The 16,224-nt window shown below is 45.3% G+C and overlaps 2 protein-coding genes across 2 annotated transcripts in view; one reads left to right on the forward strand and one right to left on the reverse strand.

Moving 5' to 3' along the window:
* Positions 1-1,761: 1,761 nt before the first annotated feature.
* On the reverse strand, positions 1,762-4,285 carry LOC125379232 (proline-rich extensin-like protein EPR1). The gene is made up of 2 exons (XM_048395480.1): positions 4,228-4,285; positions 1,762-3,407 (listed from the first exon to the last, which is right to left on the reverse strand). The coding sequence occupies exons 1-2, from the start codon at positions 4,283-4,285 to the stop codon at positions 1,762-1,764; spliced, it is 1,704 nt and encodes a 567-aa protein (XP_048251437.1).
* A 2,729-nt stretch (positions 4,286-7,014) lies between these two features.
* Positions 7,015-16,224, forward strand: part of LOC124122557 (sodium-coupled monocarboxylate transporter 1-like) — a 35,793-nt gene continuing 26,583 nt past the window's right edge. The window contains exons 1-2 of the mRNA XM_048395312.1: positions 7,015-7,414; positions 12,453-12,521. Coding sequence (XP_048251269.1) covers positions 7,073-7,414; positions 12,453-12,521 — 411 coding nt within the window. The 5' untranslated portion in view covers positions 7,015-7,072. The remainder of the gene's footprint in view (positions 7,415-12,452; positions 12,522-16,224) is intronic.

Here is a 16,224-nt window from a genome sequence, read left to right on the forward strand (position 1 = left end):
TTCTCCCATGAGCTGTGTTCTCCCATGAGCTGTGTTCTCCCATGAGTTGTGTTCTCCCATGAGCTGGGTTCTCCCATGTATTGTGTTCTCCCATGAGTTGTGTTCTGCCATGAGTTGTGTTGTCCCATGAGCTGTGTTCTTCCATGAGCTGTGTTCTCCCATGAGCTGTGTTCTCCCATGAGCTGTGTTCTCCCATGAGGTGTGTTCTCCCATGTATTGTGTTCTCCCATGAGTTGTGTTCTTCCATGAGCTGTGTTCTCCCATGAGCTGTGTTCTCCCATGTATTGTGTTCTCCCATGAGTTGTGTTCTCCCATGAGCTGTGTTCTGCCATGAGTTGTGTTCTCCCATGAGCTGTGTTCTCCCATGTATTGTGTTCTCCCATGAGCTGTGTTCTCCCATGAGTTGTGTTCTCCCATGAGCTGTGTTCTCCCAAGAGTTGTGTTCTCCCATGAGTTGTGTTGTCCCATGAGTTGTGTTCTCCCATGAGCTGTGTTCTCCCATGAGTTGTGTTCTCCCATGAGTTGTGTTCTCCCATGAGTTGTGTTCTCCCATGAGTTGTGTTGTCCCATGAGTTGTGTTCTCCCATGAGCTGTGTTGTCCCATGAGTTGTGTTCTCCCATGTATTGTGTTCTCCCATGAGTTGTGTTCTCCCATGAGTTTTGTTGTCCCATGAGCTGTGTTCTTCCATGGGTTGTGTTCTCCCATGAGTTGTGTTCTCCCATGAGTTGTGTTCTCCCATGAGCTGTGTTCTCCCATGAGCTGTGTTCTCCCATGAGTTGAGTTCATCCATGAGTTGTGTTCTCCCATGAGTTGTGTTATCCCATGAGTTGTGTTCTCCCATGAGCTGTGTTCTCCCATGAGTTGTGTTCTCCCATGAGTTGTGTTCTCTCATAAGTTGTGTTCTCCCATGAGCTGTGTTCTCCCATGAGCTGTGTTCTCCCATGAGCTGTGTTCTCCAATGAGTTGTGTTCTCCCATGAGTTGTGTTCTCCCATGAGTTGTGTTCTCCCATGAGCTGTGTTGCTGCCACCATTTTACTTCCATCCACAAACTGCCGACGTTGAGTAATGCAGACGTAACTGAAACGTTCTACTGGATGCCTGTGGACCCTTGTCCAGATGAAACCAGGGCTCATCTGTGAACAATATACAATAAAAGTCTCGTCTAGTGAACCTCAGATTCTGTCTACATCAATCTTGGCGCGCCTGACGGAAGCACACATGGACGTCGAGGCCGGGGATTGTGCTACCTCAACTGGCTGCATACAGATCTGCCACTAATTGTTCCTAACTGAGAAACTGTCCTAGTTGATACTATGGCAGTTTGGTATCAATTTCATAAATGCACCAACCGAATGTGGTTGTCTTGTTGACGTCACATGTGAACGACTGGCCCGTAGCCAGTCACGAGTGTTGTCCTGCCATTGCGTAACCTATATTCATAACAAATGTTATTTGTCTGACCTGATCGCCAAACAATCATTATGTGCTGTTCACATTAACGCAAACACGTGCAGAAGCATTATGCTCACAATAACATGCAAACATCCAAATAGTGCGTCGTGACTGAACATGCACGTGCAAATTGTGTATGGCAATTTTAGAGTTAAGATGTCTTCATGAAAATGCAATATTTAACTTCTGAATAAATGTTGTTTTATTTAAATTCATATTAAGCACAGCTACTTCTTTTCATTAGTATCATTAAATGGCCTATGAAACACTTGAGCAGTTAAAAATGCCTTATTTCAAAGTAGGACACTCAAACAGGAAATGAATATTCTAACGGTGAAAGACTTAAGGGCCCGACCATCTGATATTCTGTAGGATGGGGGTGTTGGATGGGGGTGTTGGGTGGGGGTGTTGGGTGGGGGTGTTGGATGGGGGTGTTGGGTGGAGGTGTTGGATGGGGGTGTTGGATGGGGGTGTTGGGTGGGGGTGTTGGGTGGAGGTGTTGGATGGGGGTGTTGGATGGGGGTGTTGGGTGGGGGTGTTGGATGGGGGTGTTGGGTGGAGGTGTTGGATGGGGGTGTTGGATGGGGGTGTTGGATGGGGATGTTGGGTGGGGGTGTTGGATGGGGGTGTTGGGTGGGGGTGTTGGATGGGGGTGTTGGGTGGAGGTGTTGGATGGGGGTGTTGGATGGGGGTGTTGGGTGGGGGTGTTGGATGGGGGTGTTGGGTGGGGGTGTTGGATGGGGGTGTTGGGTGGGGGTGTTGGATGGGGGTGTTGGGTGGGGGTGTTGGATGGGGGTGTTGGGTGGGGGTGTTGGATGGGGGTGTTGGATGGGGGTGTTGGGTGGGGGTGTTGGATGGGGGTGTTGGATGGGGGTGTTGGGTGGGGGTGTTGGGTGGGGGTGTTGGATGGGGGTGTTGGGTGGGGGTGTTGGATGGGGGTGTTGGGTGGGGGTGTTGGATGGGGGTGTTGGATGGGGATGTTGGGCGGGGGACTGGGAGTTTGTATGGGGACAATATATTTTCTCAGCCACAGCTGCAAAATAGATATTTTTAAAATTAAACTATGTTCCAAAAATGGGGGTGTTGGATGGGGGTGTTGGGTGGGGGTGTTGGATGGGGGTGTTGGGTGGGGGTGTTGGATGGGGGTGTTGGGTGGAGGTGTTGGATGGGGGTGTTGGATGGGGGTGTTGGGTGGGGGTGTTGGATGGAGGTGTTGGATGGGGGTGTTGGATGGGGGTGTTGGGTGGGGGTGTTGGATGGGGGTGTTGGGTGGAGGTGTTGGATGGGGGTGTTGGATGGGGGTGTTGGATGGGGGTGTTGGGTGGGGGTGTTGGATGGGGGTGTTGGGTGGGGGTGTTGGATGGGGGTGTTGGGTGGAGGTGTTGGATGGGGGTGTTGGATGGGGGTGTTGGGTGGGGGTGTTGGATGGGGGTGTTGGGTGGGGGTGTTGGATGGGGGTGTTGGGTGGGGGTGTTGGATGGGGGTGTTGGGTGGGGGTGTTGGATGGGGGTGTTGGGTGGGGGTGTTGGATGGGGGTGTTGGATGGGGGTGTTGGGTGGGGGTGTTGGATGGGGGTGTTGGATGGGGGTGTTGGGTGGGGGTGTTGGGTGGGGGTGTTGGATGGGGGTGTTGGGTGGGGGTGTTGGATGGGGGTGTTGGGTGGGGGTGTTGGATGGGGGTGTTGGGTGGGGGTGTTGGATGGGGGTGTTGGATGGGGGTGTTGGATGGGGGTGTTGGGTGGGGGTGTTGGGTGGGGGTGTTGGATGGGGGTGTTGGGTGGAGGTGTTGGATGGGGGTGTTGGATGGGGGTGTTGGGTGGGGGTGTTGGATGGGGGTGTTGGGTGGGGGTGTTGGATGGGGGTGTTGGGTGGAGGTGTTGGATGGGGGTGTTGGGTGGGGGTGTTGGATGGGGGTGTTGGATGGGGGTGTTGGATGGGGATGTTGGGCGGGGGACTGGGAGTTTGTATGGGGACAATATATTTTCTCAGCCACAGCTGCAAAATAGATATTTTTAAAATTAAACTATGTTCCAAAAATTCCTCGATGTCCAGATTTCATCAAATATATCTACAAGCGTCTCTGAACATGAATATTATCAGCTCCCGTTGTCGTATCGAGAGCTTGACCTGGGGCAGTATTTATCTCGTGGATCTTCACCATTTTGAGAAGTAAAATCAACCCTCCTCTTTTCCTGTTGTTTCTGAGACATATGAAACTTAGGAACAAAGTTCGAAGACGAAGAATGTTTGGATGACGTTTCGCCAAATTAACTTGCAATTTCCAATTTATCTCTAAAGAAATGGTCACAACTCCGTGAAATGGTTGAAACTAGATTTTGACCCTATGCCTTTAAGTTTTGCAATCATGTTCTACATCTTGGATATTCGCTACAAGAATTAATATCAGAGTTTTCAAATTTGTTGATTCCATTCAGCTTATTCGAACAGTTGAATAGGATCTGTAATATTCCTTATCATATTGTTAACCTATTATTCCTGAAATGAAGGCCAGTTTACTTTAGTATAATCCACCTTGGTGTGGGTGGAACATCAGATATATTATTTGCCGTATGGATTTGAAGGAAAATGGACGCTCCCACACAAGTTATCATAAACCGACCAGGTAAATTCGTTTAATAAATAAGAATTTGTTAATGACTGATCTAAAGTGGATAAGGTCGCCTGATCTACGTGGACTATCGATAGATGTTTCAATCGGCTATATCAACGACATTTTAGACATGGATGGAGATTTGGACAACAAAAGATCCCACGTCCACGATCCAGTAGCACTGTTGCTGTCACTGTCCCGTCAAATATTTCAACATCCATGTTTAATGTTTCTTAGAGTATCCAGGCTGGAATGTCTGGCTTATATCAAATTGGTAAAAGTATTGTGGTTACCAACAGCTTCTTTCGCAACTGAAGTTTGAAATTCGCAGGGCCTGCTCTAGATCATAGTTGATTCTATTTGAATGCAGGGGTGTTGGCATGTTACTGATCCTGGATCAATCAATGTTATGTCATTTTCCGGTTACTTTGCACAAGTACGTCTCATGCCAACATACCCAAAAGTGTTCGGTTATCGGTTATCGTGCCTCCACCCCCGCCCTCCTGTTGGAGCAGACCGCCTCCGTGGTCTTGTGGTAGAGCGTCCGCCACGAGAGCGGAAGGTCCAGGGTTCGATCCCGGGCCGCGTCATACAAAAAGACGTTAAAAGATTGTACTTGTTGTTACCCTGTCTGGCGCTCTGCATTAAGGGGCTAAAACAAGGACTGGTCGGCTCGGAGTCAGTATACTGTGTCTGAGTGGGGTATTCATGTTAAACTGCGGCATGGTATCTCACTGAGCTAGCACTATAAATCGGCATCAGCATCAGTCCGGACTAGTACAAGCAGCCACACACACAAATACACGTGCACGAACGTCGCTATATAAGTGCAATAATCTTGGACGCGACGTTAAACCCCATTTCACCTCACCTGTTGGAGCATGTAGATGAAGCAAGTCACTAATTGTTGAACGCATCGCCTCACACCATCACTGGTTTGTCCAGCCCAGAATCGATTATTTATTGTCCTGTGACATCATCAGACATCGACCAACTCGAATACAGTTGCCAACATATTGGTGGAGTGCGTTTGATTTCACAACGTTAATGGGGAGTCACTTGTTTTAAATCCACAGTGAAGATCTGGGTTAGAATTGGTCTTCAGCAATCCGTGTTTGCCCCCTGAAAAGATCCGGCTCAGAATTGGAATTCACCAATCCATGCTTGTCTCCCCCGTGAAGGTCCGTGCTAGAACTTGTCATGAGCAACCAGTGCTTGTCTCCGTGAAGATCTTGGTTAGAATTGATCTTCAATAACCCATGCTTGTCTCCCCTCTTAAGATTCGGGTTAAAATTGTTCCAAAGCAACCCATGTTTGTCACCCTCCGCGAAGATCCGGGTTGGAATTGGTTTTCAGCAACCCATGATATGCTTGTCCTAAGAGAGGGCTAACGGGGTCGCGAAGCCCTGGTCAGGCACGCTGACTTGGTTGATGGATGTCATCGTATGCCAATGGATTAGATCACTTACCGGGTTGTCTGGTCCATGCTCGATTATTTACAGGCCACCGTCCTACAGGTGGAATACTGCCGAGTGCGGCGTTAAACAACGAACAAAAATATTAAGTGAACATGAAACATATATGTGTTCCATTTACTGACCTCTTTTACATGTACTTCCGACTGCATTGTGTTGTTGCTCGTGGACATTGTAGTGTACATAGCCGCAATGCTATGACAAGACAGGACATGATCCAGCTCGACACATATTTGTTGACTAATCATTTGTGGTAGGTGCAATATACTAAACAACATTATCATGTATATGTACTTTTACTTTTTGTGTCAAACCGGCGAGTCCAGGTTCGAATAGGTCCCCGGGTATATTCTTCGTAGAGAAATGGATCTCTGGTTTCAGGCTCTGTCGCATAAAGCAACAACAAGAGAAAATCTTGCACTAGAAAGTGAATGTTCTTTCTGGCGGGTGGGAGTTGAATGCAGAGAACAATAATAACCACATGGTGTGAATTTGCGATGTTCCATTTTCATTTAAAATAGGACGTCTTTAAACTACTATACCATTATACTCGCAATCAGTCACTAGCAGCCCTCACGGGACCCGTGAAGATTCCGGGGTAGAATAGGTCTTCAGCAACCCATGCTTGCCGTAAAAGGCGACTTACGGGCTCGCTGACTTGGTTGATGCATGTCATCGACCCCAATGCGTGGATCGATGCTAATGATGTCAATCACTGGATTGTCTGGTCCAGACTCGATTATTTTACAGATCGCCGTCATATAGCTGGAATATTGCTGAGTGCGGCGTTAAACAACAAACAAACAAACAAAAACAACCCTCACGGGAAATCGGCCATTACTGTTAGTCAGGGCCATGCTAATGTACAGCGGAAATCAACAACCAGAAGCACTCATAGGTAGACGTTACTGTGAACTCGTTGTGCGAGTATACAATTGTACAGGCAGCTTGGGTCACACTATATCATCGCACTCGCAGCGTAAACCGGACACTAGAAACCCATGGTCCATTTTGTACTAACCGTCATTGGAAGACGGGTAGCTTTAAATACAGCAAAGACTGTGGGAACCCATCGCCCCAGACCAGTCGGTGACCTGCCTGCTATGTGTCACCGTGCTAGACGGTGTTCGACGTTTATCATGCTCGACGGTGTTCGACGTTTATCATGCTCGATGGCGGCCGGCGTGGTATAGTTGGAATACTGCTCTCAAGATTCACCTACATGGGGCCTACCATTCACATTACGATAAATGCTACATGAACAGTGTCTCGTTTTCTGTTAAACAATGCCTTGTCAACTTGTCGTAATAAAAAAAAGATTAAACCCCTTCTGCTTGTTAATACAGGGTAATGTTTACTAACAGGAGCGTCACAGCAGTATATCGTACGTGTGTATCTGTATATCATATTGGGGGCCGACATTTCACCGTTACCAGTTGCAAGTGTTAGTGCACTTGACCACCATATTCACCCAGTCTTATCTTACTAAACGGTCACCATATTCACCCAGTCTTATCATACAAAACGTTCACCATGGCGGGCCAGGTTCGGGGATTCGATGCCTGGGACTATGTGGTGTTTGGCGCCATGCTGTTTATAAGTGCGGCGATTGGTGTGTACTATGCTGTGGTTGGAAGAAAACAGAAAAGTACGAAGGAATTTCTACTGGCGAGTAGTGGGCTGGGGGTACTCCCTGTGGCTTTGTCCATCCTTCTCTCCTTCATGTCCGCCATCATGGTGCTCGGCAGCCCAGCGGAGATGTACACAGAAGGAACCCAGTTTTACATGAGAGTGATAGGGTGTCTTGGATGCGCAATCGCGTCCGTTATTTTTGTCCCTCTCTTCTACTCCCTGCATACAACAAGCGTTTTTCAGGTAGGTAACAAGTCATCTTGGTTGTAGCATCATACTCTTCAGGTTGAGTAAACATTTATGATATTCAACATCACCCATGATTTAATTTGATTAAGCGTGACCTCCGTGTAACGTCGACACGTGGAGATCCGGAGTAGAATAGGTCTCCAGCAACCCATGCTTGTCTCCCCGTGAAGATCCGGAGTAGAATAGGTCTTCAGCAACCCATGTTTGTCTCCCCGTGAAGATCCGGAGTAGAATAGGTCTTCAGCAACCCATGTTTGTCTCCCCGTGAAGATCCGGAGTAGAATAGGTCTTCAGCAACCCATGTTTGTCTCCCCGTGAAGATCCGGAGTAGAACAGGTCTTCAGCAACCCATGTTTGTCTCCCCGTGAAGATCCGGAGTAGAATAGGTCTTCAGCAACCCATGTTTGTCTCCCCGTGAAGATCCGGAGTAGAATAGGCTGGGTGAACTGGTTGATGGCGTGTCTTCGCTGGGGATCGGTGCTCACAATATCAATCACAAGATTTACTGCACCAGGCACGTTACTTACAGGCCGCCACCATAGTGCTGGAATATTGGTGAGGGCGGCGTTAAACAACAAACAAACAAACACTATTATCTCAGGCGTCAGGCGATGACAGACATTCATATGGTTTCATTGAATCAAGGTGACGTGCTTAATATGTGTGGCATTAGTTGAACGCTGGTACACAATGAGTTAGTTTATGTAAGATATGAGAGCGACACAACCTTTTGAATTAAAAACGGCAAGGCCAAAACATAATCAGTCTCAATTTTCAGTCTCAATAGTGCAAACCACTTCAATAGGTTTCTGTAAAACTTCATTTATCCCAAATACCTGAATGTTTTAAAATGTTCCATCGACATTATCACTGCTTGTCTGTTTAATATATACAGCAAACACTCGGGGAGGATCTCTGCTGTAAACTCCTGTGGGAGGACGTCGACTGCTTTAAAATGAAGTGCCAGCTAATTGTTTAAGTACGAGTAGTCGACCCGGGTTTGATTCCACAGCTTAGTGGGTACAACGCGTGAAGCCCATAATGGTGGTGCTAAAAGGGACGTACACGCCATGTTAGTGTTACTTATGCTACCATCACACAAAAGTAGTTCAACTAACAAAACAAATTAACATGAGCAAATAATCTGAAATAAATCTTTTAGACAAATGACCGCCTCCGTGGTGTAGTGGATAGATCATTGCGGAAGGCCGGTGGATCGACCTGGCAAAGTCATAATAAAATACGTTAAAAGATAGTATTTGTTATTATTGAAGGGTTGAAGCAAGGACTGGTTGGTATACAGTGTCTGAGCAAGGCTGAATAATGTTGTTGTTGTTGCATTAAGTGTTTAAGAGGGCGCCTTCTGCCCAATGCTACCAACACAACAAAGTAGTTCTATCCCGTTCTACCCCGTTCTGGACAAAATACTAGAGCGGGCTGTGATCACGGTAGAACGCGTAGTTTGGCATAAAATACGATGCTAGTTCGTTCATAAGCAGTCCCCAATACGTCTATCTCGTTCTTAGCCAGTCTGCAGTCCGTTTGTATCCAGTTCAGATCGTGTAAAAGTGCCCGTTCACTCACCCCGACAACGTTTCGAAGCAGTTCGAGCACGTCCGTAGCCGTTCTGAACCCGTTCTCAACCAGTTCAACCTCGTTCTACCCCGTTCACAATACGTCCAAGCCATTTCTAACTAATTCTTAACCCGACCAACTCGTTCGCAGTACGTCCTCATCTCGTCCCAAGTGCGTGTGTATTCGCGTCCTGGCCCGACTCCTATGGATACCGAGCGCGTTGTAGTCAGTCTTCATTCAAGTTCAGTGCTCCGAGCTGTACACATCATGCCTCCAAAGAGAAGTCGACCCGGTCGGTCTGCACACGTACTAAAACTTATGTCCGACTGCAGTGTTACTAACATCGCAGTAAACCTAAGGAAGCATGCATCAACCCTTTCCTCGCGGACAGAATATAACGTCGTAGCTACACTTGTAGCGCTATGAGCATCCACTTGGTGAATGGAATCTGGCGCAGTATAAATGCACTTATTATTTAATTGTCACACGCACGATGCAAGCTGCTTTTCCTTAATTTTTGACAAAGTTGTGGCTAAACCTAAAATGCAAAATAGTATACACTCTCAATATATGCACAAAAACTTTTATTGTAAAGATCGCGAAGAGCTAAAATACCAATTTAAGGCAGGTGTATAACATATGGCCTTTGTGTAATATGTTGGTACAAGAAAGCTGCTACAAACTCCTCCATTCTTATTGCACTTTTTATAAAAGGTACTACTGACCATTGGATATATCTGGAATTTGAATATGTTGTGTTGCTGTAGCCCCTCCTAACTTCATCACGTAAAACATTTCACCAACAATGATGTTATGTGTTTAGCTCCGTAGGCGGAGACGGTAGGATTACCAAACATTTTGATCTGACTCCAAACTCGATTCCCACCTTTAACAATTTCTTATGGTGTTCGCGACCGCCAAAATGTTACAGCAATCCCATGGCAGGTAACCTGATAACACGAGGTGGCTTTATGAACCCGGCCAGGTGAGATAGAATGTCAGCTGTAAAAACCTGCCCGATTCGTTCCATTGTATCCGACACCGGGAACATGAATGTTCATTTATGTATCTATTCATTTGTTTGTTTGTTGTTTAAAGCCGCACTCAGCAGTATTCCAGCTACATGACGGCGGTCTGTAAATAATCGAGTCTGGACCAGACAATCTAGTGACTGACATCATGAGCATCGATCCAGGCAAATACGATGGCATGCATCAACCAAGTCAGCGAGCCTGACCCCCCGATCCAGTTAGTCGCCTCTTACGACAATCATAGTCGCCATTTATGGCAAGCATGGGTTGCTGAAGGCGTATTCCACCCCGGACCTTGACGGCTTACATAACTATTTGTAGAGTCATATCAATCATAACCTAAAACAATATAGATTGATTTGAACTATTTAGCCAATCGAGTTTTTCCTTTCCTTAGAATTAATGAGCGGATGTAAATCTAGGTGATAAGCGCCCACACACGAGGTGGTTATATGACTAAAACGACCGCGACAAACAATAGCGAGACACTTCATGTACCTATATTTAGTACACAAGAAGATAATCACGATGTACTACTTGATACAACAGTAAACTACAGTTATAACGAACTGAAAATGACCACTAATTTTAGTTCGTTATAATCGTAATGCGTTGTAGACATTTCGACTATCAGACATCTTATGACGTGACCACATCATGTCACTCAAGTCGTCGCAGTTTCGTTATATCAGTCAGTTCGTTATAAGCGTGTTCGTTATAAACGTAATGTACTGTGCTTTATATTGTTTATACCGTTAGAATAGAAGCAATGCAAATCACAGTGACTGTGCCAAAATAACCAGTATGTGTCGATGCTAGGTCACAAGGCTAACTGGCAAATAAACAGTACACACACGCACATCATTAAGAAGTGTTGCGTTACCAAGTTTCATAACAATTGAACATAGGCAGTAGGATGGGTTATCAGTAAACTGAGGAGCAAAAGAAAATATACACCGATGTGTTTGGTGGCTAAACATGACACACACCAAAAATGGTCTTTCAAGGGTAATGTGTTTGACACGGGTGTCATAGCTGGGTTCTGGACCTTAAGTGTAGAGTGTCGGCGACTGATTTCAGCCTAGTAACGCTTGATAACATTTGTAATTGTAATTTTCACGTGTACACCTTCTGTTGCAGTTTACTTGTGAGTGAGTGAGTATGGTTAACGCCGCTTGTAGCAATATTCCAGCAATATCACGGCGGGGGACACCAGAAATGGGCTTCACACATTGTACCCATGTCGGGAATCGAACCCAGGTCTTTAGCGTGACGAGCGAACGCTTTAACCACTAGGCTACCCGACAGCCCCCACTTTCCTTTTGAGGTGATGTAAGTCTCTGGATCCCAATGTGTCGTCCTATCTCTACATGCCGCGTTGAATGTTGTGGGGCATCAAGAAATCCTAAAAGTAGAATATAAACATGCAAATGGCTGTAACTCTCTCAGCATGGCGACGGCCTATCTGGGAGTGCCGGACTATGTGCTGTTTTACTTTTTTTATCCTAATTGTGTGAATGGCGGGTACTACCGGTTCTTCAGGACATGTTTACACTTTTCGCGAACACCTGGTGTCGTCGCTGTTTTACCTGCAGGTGCTCGGCAAAATGTTAGACTGTGTTGTAGCTTCACTTCTATTTGTATCTATGCTTTACCCCCTAAAACTAACATGCACGCAAACTCAGGGTGTGTTACCTAGAGCGTCCATCATACCAAACTAACTCAGGGAGTGTAAGCTAGAGCGTCCACTATACCAAACATATCAATGTGCAGAGTTGATATCTGTGTTCTAGTGGTCTAATTTACCGCATATTGATTTTCTGAGTTGATATCAGTGGCCAAATTGCCCAATCTGCCGCAGACACACACACGCATGTAACATACATATATCCTGCACACTGACACCTGTAGCACACACACACACACACACACACACACACACACACACACACACACACACACACACACACACACACACACACACACACACACACACACACAAGTAACATACATACATCCTGCACACCGACACCTCTAGCAGACACACATACATGTAACTGACGCATAACCTGCACACTGCACACTCACAGTGAGTGAGTTAAAATTCAAAGTCGCATCGGTATAATTTAAGCCTGAGTTTAACGACATGCATGTTTTTGTCTGTTTCTCAATTGATAACGCCCCGCTCAGCAATATTCCTGCCATATTAGCGATCTGAAAATAATCAAGTATGGACCAGACAACCCAGTGATCAAAATCATGAGCATCGATCTAGGCAATTGGGATATGATGACATGCATCAACCAAGTCAGCGAGCCTGGCCACCCGATCCCGTTCGTGGCCACTCACGACAAGCAGTTGCTTTAACTGACACGCAAATACCTACACACATCTACCCTGTCATAACATGCCTTATTGTGTTTCAGTATCTGGAGAAGCGGTTCGACTCCCGTGCCGCCAGACTAACAGGGACATGTATCATGGTAATTCAGCAGGTGAGTGAGTGAGTGAGTTCTTACTATCATTACGTTCATATATTATGGAACCCTAGAAGGGACATCGGTACGATACAAAAAATATTATTCTGAGTGCGTCAATGCCACAACTCAACAATGCGACAAATGGCTCCTGTGCTATTACAGGGCAGTGTTTTTATTGTTTAGCAGTCATTGTAACTGTGCTGTATTGTATCTGGTGGAATTTGGTAGTCGCTCATTGCATTGTGTCTGGACAGTAATCTCTCACGTATTTTCATCACATCGGGACCAGCTTTCATGTGAGGATCGCTCATGATCCACGATTCCCTGCCTAGCCCATTTCGGCAGTTTGACCGTTGTCGCCGCTGGGTGAATATGTATTTTTATCACTGACTTTTGTGTTTGGACAGTGATCAGTCGTCAGGAAGTTTCTATAGGTACTAGTGTGTTATGTAATTTTCCGGTCTGGTATACCACGGACTGTGATAGTATGTTATGGAAACGTATTTAATGTTCTAGTACCGATAGAGGGCACTGTGTAGAAATGTCCAGTAGCTTGTCAGGCTGCATATACATGTATAGTGGGACAAGAGCGTGTTTACGGATCTCCCACGCATTTTCATCACATCGGGACCAGTTTTCATGTGAGGATCGCTCATGATCCCTGATTCCCTGCCTCGCCCATCTAGGAAGCTTGACAACTATCACCACTGTTTTTGTGTATCTGATTCTGACCTCTGCCTTCATGTTATGTATGCCATTTAATATTGTACTCGTGAGTGAGTTGGGTTTAACGCCGCTTTTAACAGTATTCCAGTTATATCGCAGCGTGTCAGCTTAATGTGGGAGGAAAGCCCAAAGTGATGCAGGTCTCAGATGTTTACCACTTCGGTGAAACCCACGAACACGGGTATGGTGCTGACAAACCTAGAAACATAATCGGGGCGAACCGGGATTGAAACCCACAATCATAGGTTTCTGGCATGCCCAAGGGACGCAACTCTGCACAGCGAATCGCGGCGCCTTAGACGACTGGGCCACCCGTGCCCCCTTATTACCATTGTAAATGATGTACAGTAATGTGTATTGATTTGTAAACTTAGTGAATTTTGTAACACACGTGTTGATTGTATACCACTTGTTGGTTGTTCGTTGGTTTCACACAAAGTTCTTTTACGTACACATTTCTGGATTAACATTGTTTCCATTTGGAAATCGACACCTAACAGAAATTGGGGGCTCGTCCGGGATAGAAATTTAATATATCACAAGTTATTTGTCAAAAATTATTGGATAAACATTTCATTGTCTAGTATTGCGTGAAGCCAACCATCACTATGATGTGTAGTGTAGAGGAATTTGTTAGTCAACCTTCGAGGGAACAAGTCTATGTGCTCAAAGAGTCGGAACTGATCGAACTGGCCAAACATTATAAACTTGACATCAAATCGGGTATACTTGAGGCTAATATCAAGAAAATTTGAATAACTTACATGGTTGAGGAAGACATTTTGCATGATGATGATTTGGCCTTGCTTGAAGAAAAAACTGACTTTTTGGCTTTGAAGACATTAGAATCTGAAAGAGAAATTCGGCTCAGAGATTTGAAAGCTGAGAAAAAAGAGAGAGCATATGGGCTTAAAGAAATTGAAGCTGAGAAATAAAAATTGAGAATTGAAACTGAGAATGAAAAATTGAGATTGGAAGTTGATATAGAATTTAGGATCAAACAATTTGAATAACAGAATGATCTCTCTCACCATACCTTAACAGGTCCTGAATAGTTTGATCTTTCAAAACAGATTAGATTTGTTCTGCCCTACTCTGAACATGATGTTGAGACGTTTTGCTTACATTTCTAAAAGGTGGCCAACAGTTTGAAATGGCCTCAAAATAAGTGGATCTTAAGCTTCTTGTTGTAAAGTGTGTTAAGGGGAAAAGCTGAAGTTGTTTATTCAGCCTTACCTGTTGATAGGAATTCTGATTATCAGGTGGCTAAGGCTGAACTTGTGAAGGCTTTTGAATTGGTTCCTGAAGCAGACGAAAGTTTAGGTCTGCTAAGAAAAGAGATGTGTCTACTTTCGTTGCGTTATACGTGAGAAGGAAACTCTCTCTGATAGGCGGTGTACTTCAAAAGAGGTCAATGGTGATTTTGATAGTTTTAGGCAGTTGGCTTTGCTGGAGGATTGTAAACAGTGTGTCAACAGACATTCAGACATATCTTTGATGAGCAGTAAGTGGATCCGTTACACAAGGTTGCTACTTTGGCTGATGACTATTCGCTAGCTCCCGGGGTTTAGTTTTAAGCAGGCAGGGTTTACAGGCAGGAGTTCGCAGGGTTCAAAACAGGAAAGGATAGTTCATCCTCTCCTAGATGCAGTTCTAACAAGTCTGGTTCTGTGTAAGTTGACAAAAAGTCAAGTTCCACTTCAGTTGGTTCTGAAAATACTTCTGGATTTTCGCCAGTGGGTACTCGCCACTAAGCCAGTGTAGAAATCTTCCCTGAATGCCTTTGTGAATATCACGTTTCAGCCGTTTTGAGGTTCGGCAAAAGAGCTAATGAGTTAGCTGTTGTGGACCAGTCATCAAAGCCTGTTGCTTTGAGAGAGGAGTACTTACCTTTTGTTAGTAAAGGTTTTGTGTCAGCTAGAGGTGACAGTTCCAAAGTTAAGCCCATTACCGTTTTCAGGGATACTGGTGCTCTTCAAATTTTGGCTGGTATTTTGTCACTTTGTGAGGAGTCAGCAGCTAACTCTGAGGTTTTGTTAGAGGGTTTATGTGGTTGTACCAGTGCACCTCTCCATTTTGTGAATTTGGAGACAGATTTGGTGCCTGGGTGGGTGTTGTAGAAATTGGGAAAGATTTGGCAGGGGGAGATATTTGGCTGATCCTCTTGTTTTGCGCCTAGCACTTCGGAAAGTTCTTAAAATCTTGAAAAATAAATTCCATGTATTTTCCCTTGGTATGTTGATACTTGTGTCCATGGTTAAGAGAATGATTCCAGTTATGATTTGGCTGGCACTTTTATGAATCATTCTCTTGACCAGTTCTGGGTAGGGATCAGTAACTAAAGTTGCAGGCGGAAGACCTAGAACTTCAAAGTTCTTTCTAAAATGGCACTCTCTTTAGAAGAAGCTGACAAGACTCCAGCTTGCTTTTAGGATAGTGTTTTGATGAGGAAATGGAGGCCGTCATGTGTATCAGCTGAAAATGGGCTTCACGCATTGTACCCATCGACCGCCCCGCAATTCCTTTGGCAGGGTGTAAACGAAACTTGTGACAAAATTTTGTCCCATTACATTTGACATATAATTAACGGCATGATGTGGCTGAATTTTGCAAAACATGCAGTGTGTGTCAATGGTTGGCAACCCTAATCGGAAAATTCCTGCTGCATCTTTGAAACCCAATCCTGCTTTTGAAGAACCTTTCAGCAGCGTCATCAGTGATTGTGTTGCTCTCTTGTTTGTACAAGGTTCAGTTGGGACCATAAAGTTGAAACTTGTCAGACAGACGGTGTCTCAATATGTCGTAACTGTGGGGGTAATCACAGTCCTGCTTACCCACGATGTAAGAAATAGAAGGAGGCAGTATTTGTTCAGCGAGTTTCAGTTGAAAAGAAAAGTATCGTATGTCGAAGATAACTCGCATTGTGAAGACCACTCACTCCGCTACTATGTGCTGTTCCGTCTGCTGGTCCAACCGCTGTTCCTGTTTGTTC

The sequence above is a fragment of the Haliotis rufescens genome, unplaced genomic scaffold (genome assembly GCF_023055435.1).
Source record: "Haliotis rufescens isolate VD_foot unplaced genomic scaffold, xgHalRufe1.0.p SCAF_14, whole genome shotgun sequence".
NCBI classification, from domain to species: domain Eukaryota; kingdom Metazoa; phylum Mollusca; class Gastropoda; order Lepetellida; family Haliotidae; genus Haliotis; species Haliotis rufescens.

Bases quoted from the DNA above. Each gene is read 5' to 3' on its own strand.
- LOC125379232 (XM_048395480.1), bottom strand. From the start codon at position 4,285: ATGGATGTTGAAATATTTGACGGGACAGTGACAGCAACAGTGCTACTG. The intron at 3,408-4,227 runs GTGGGATCTTTT...ACAAACTCCCAG, and splicing joins AGTGCTACTGGATCGTGGAC to TCCCCCGCCCAACATCCCCA.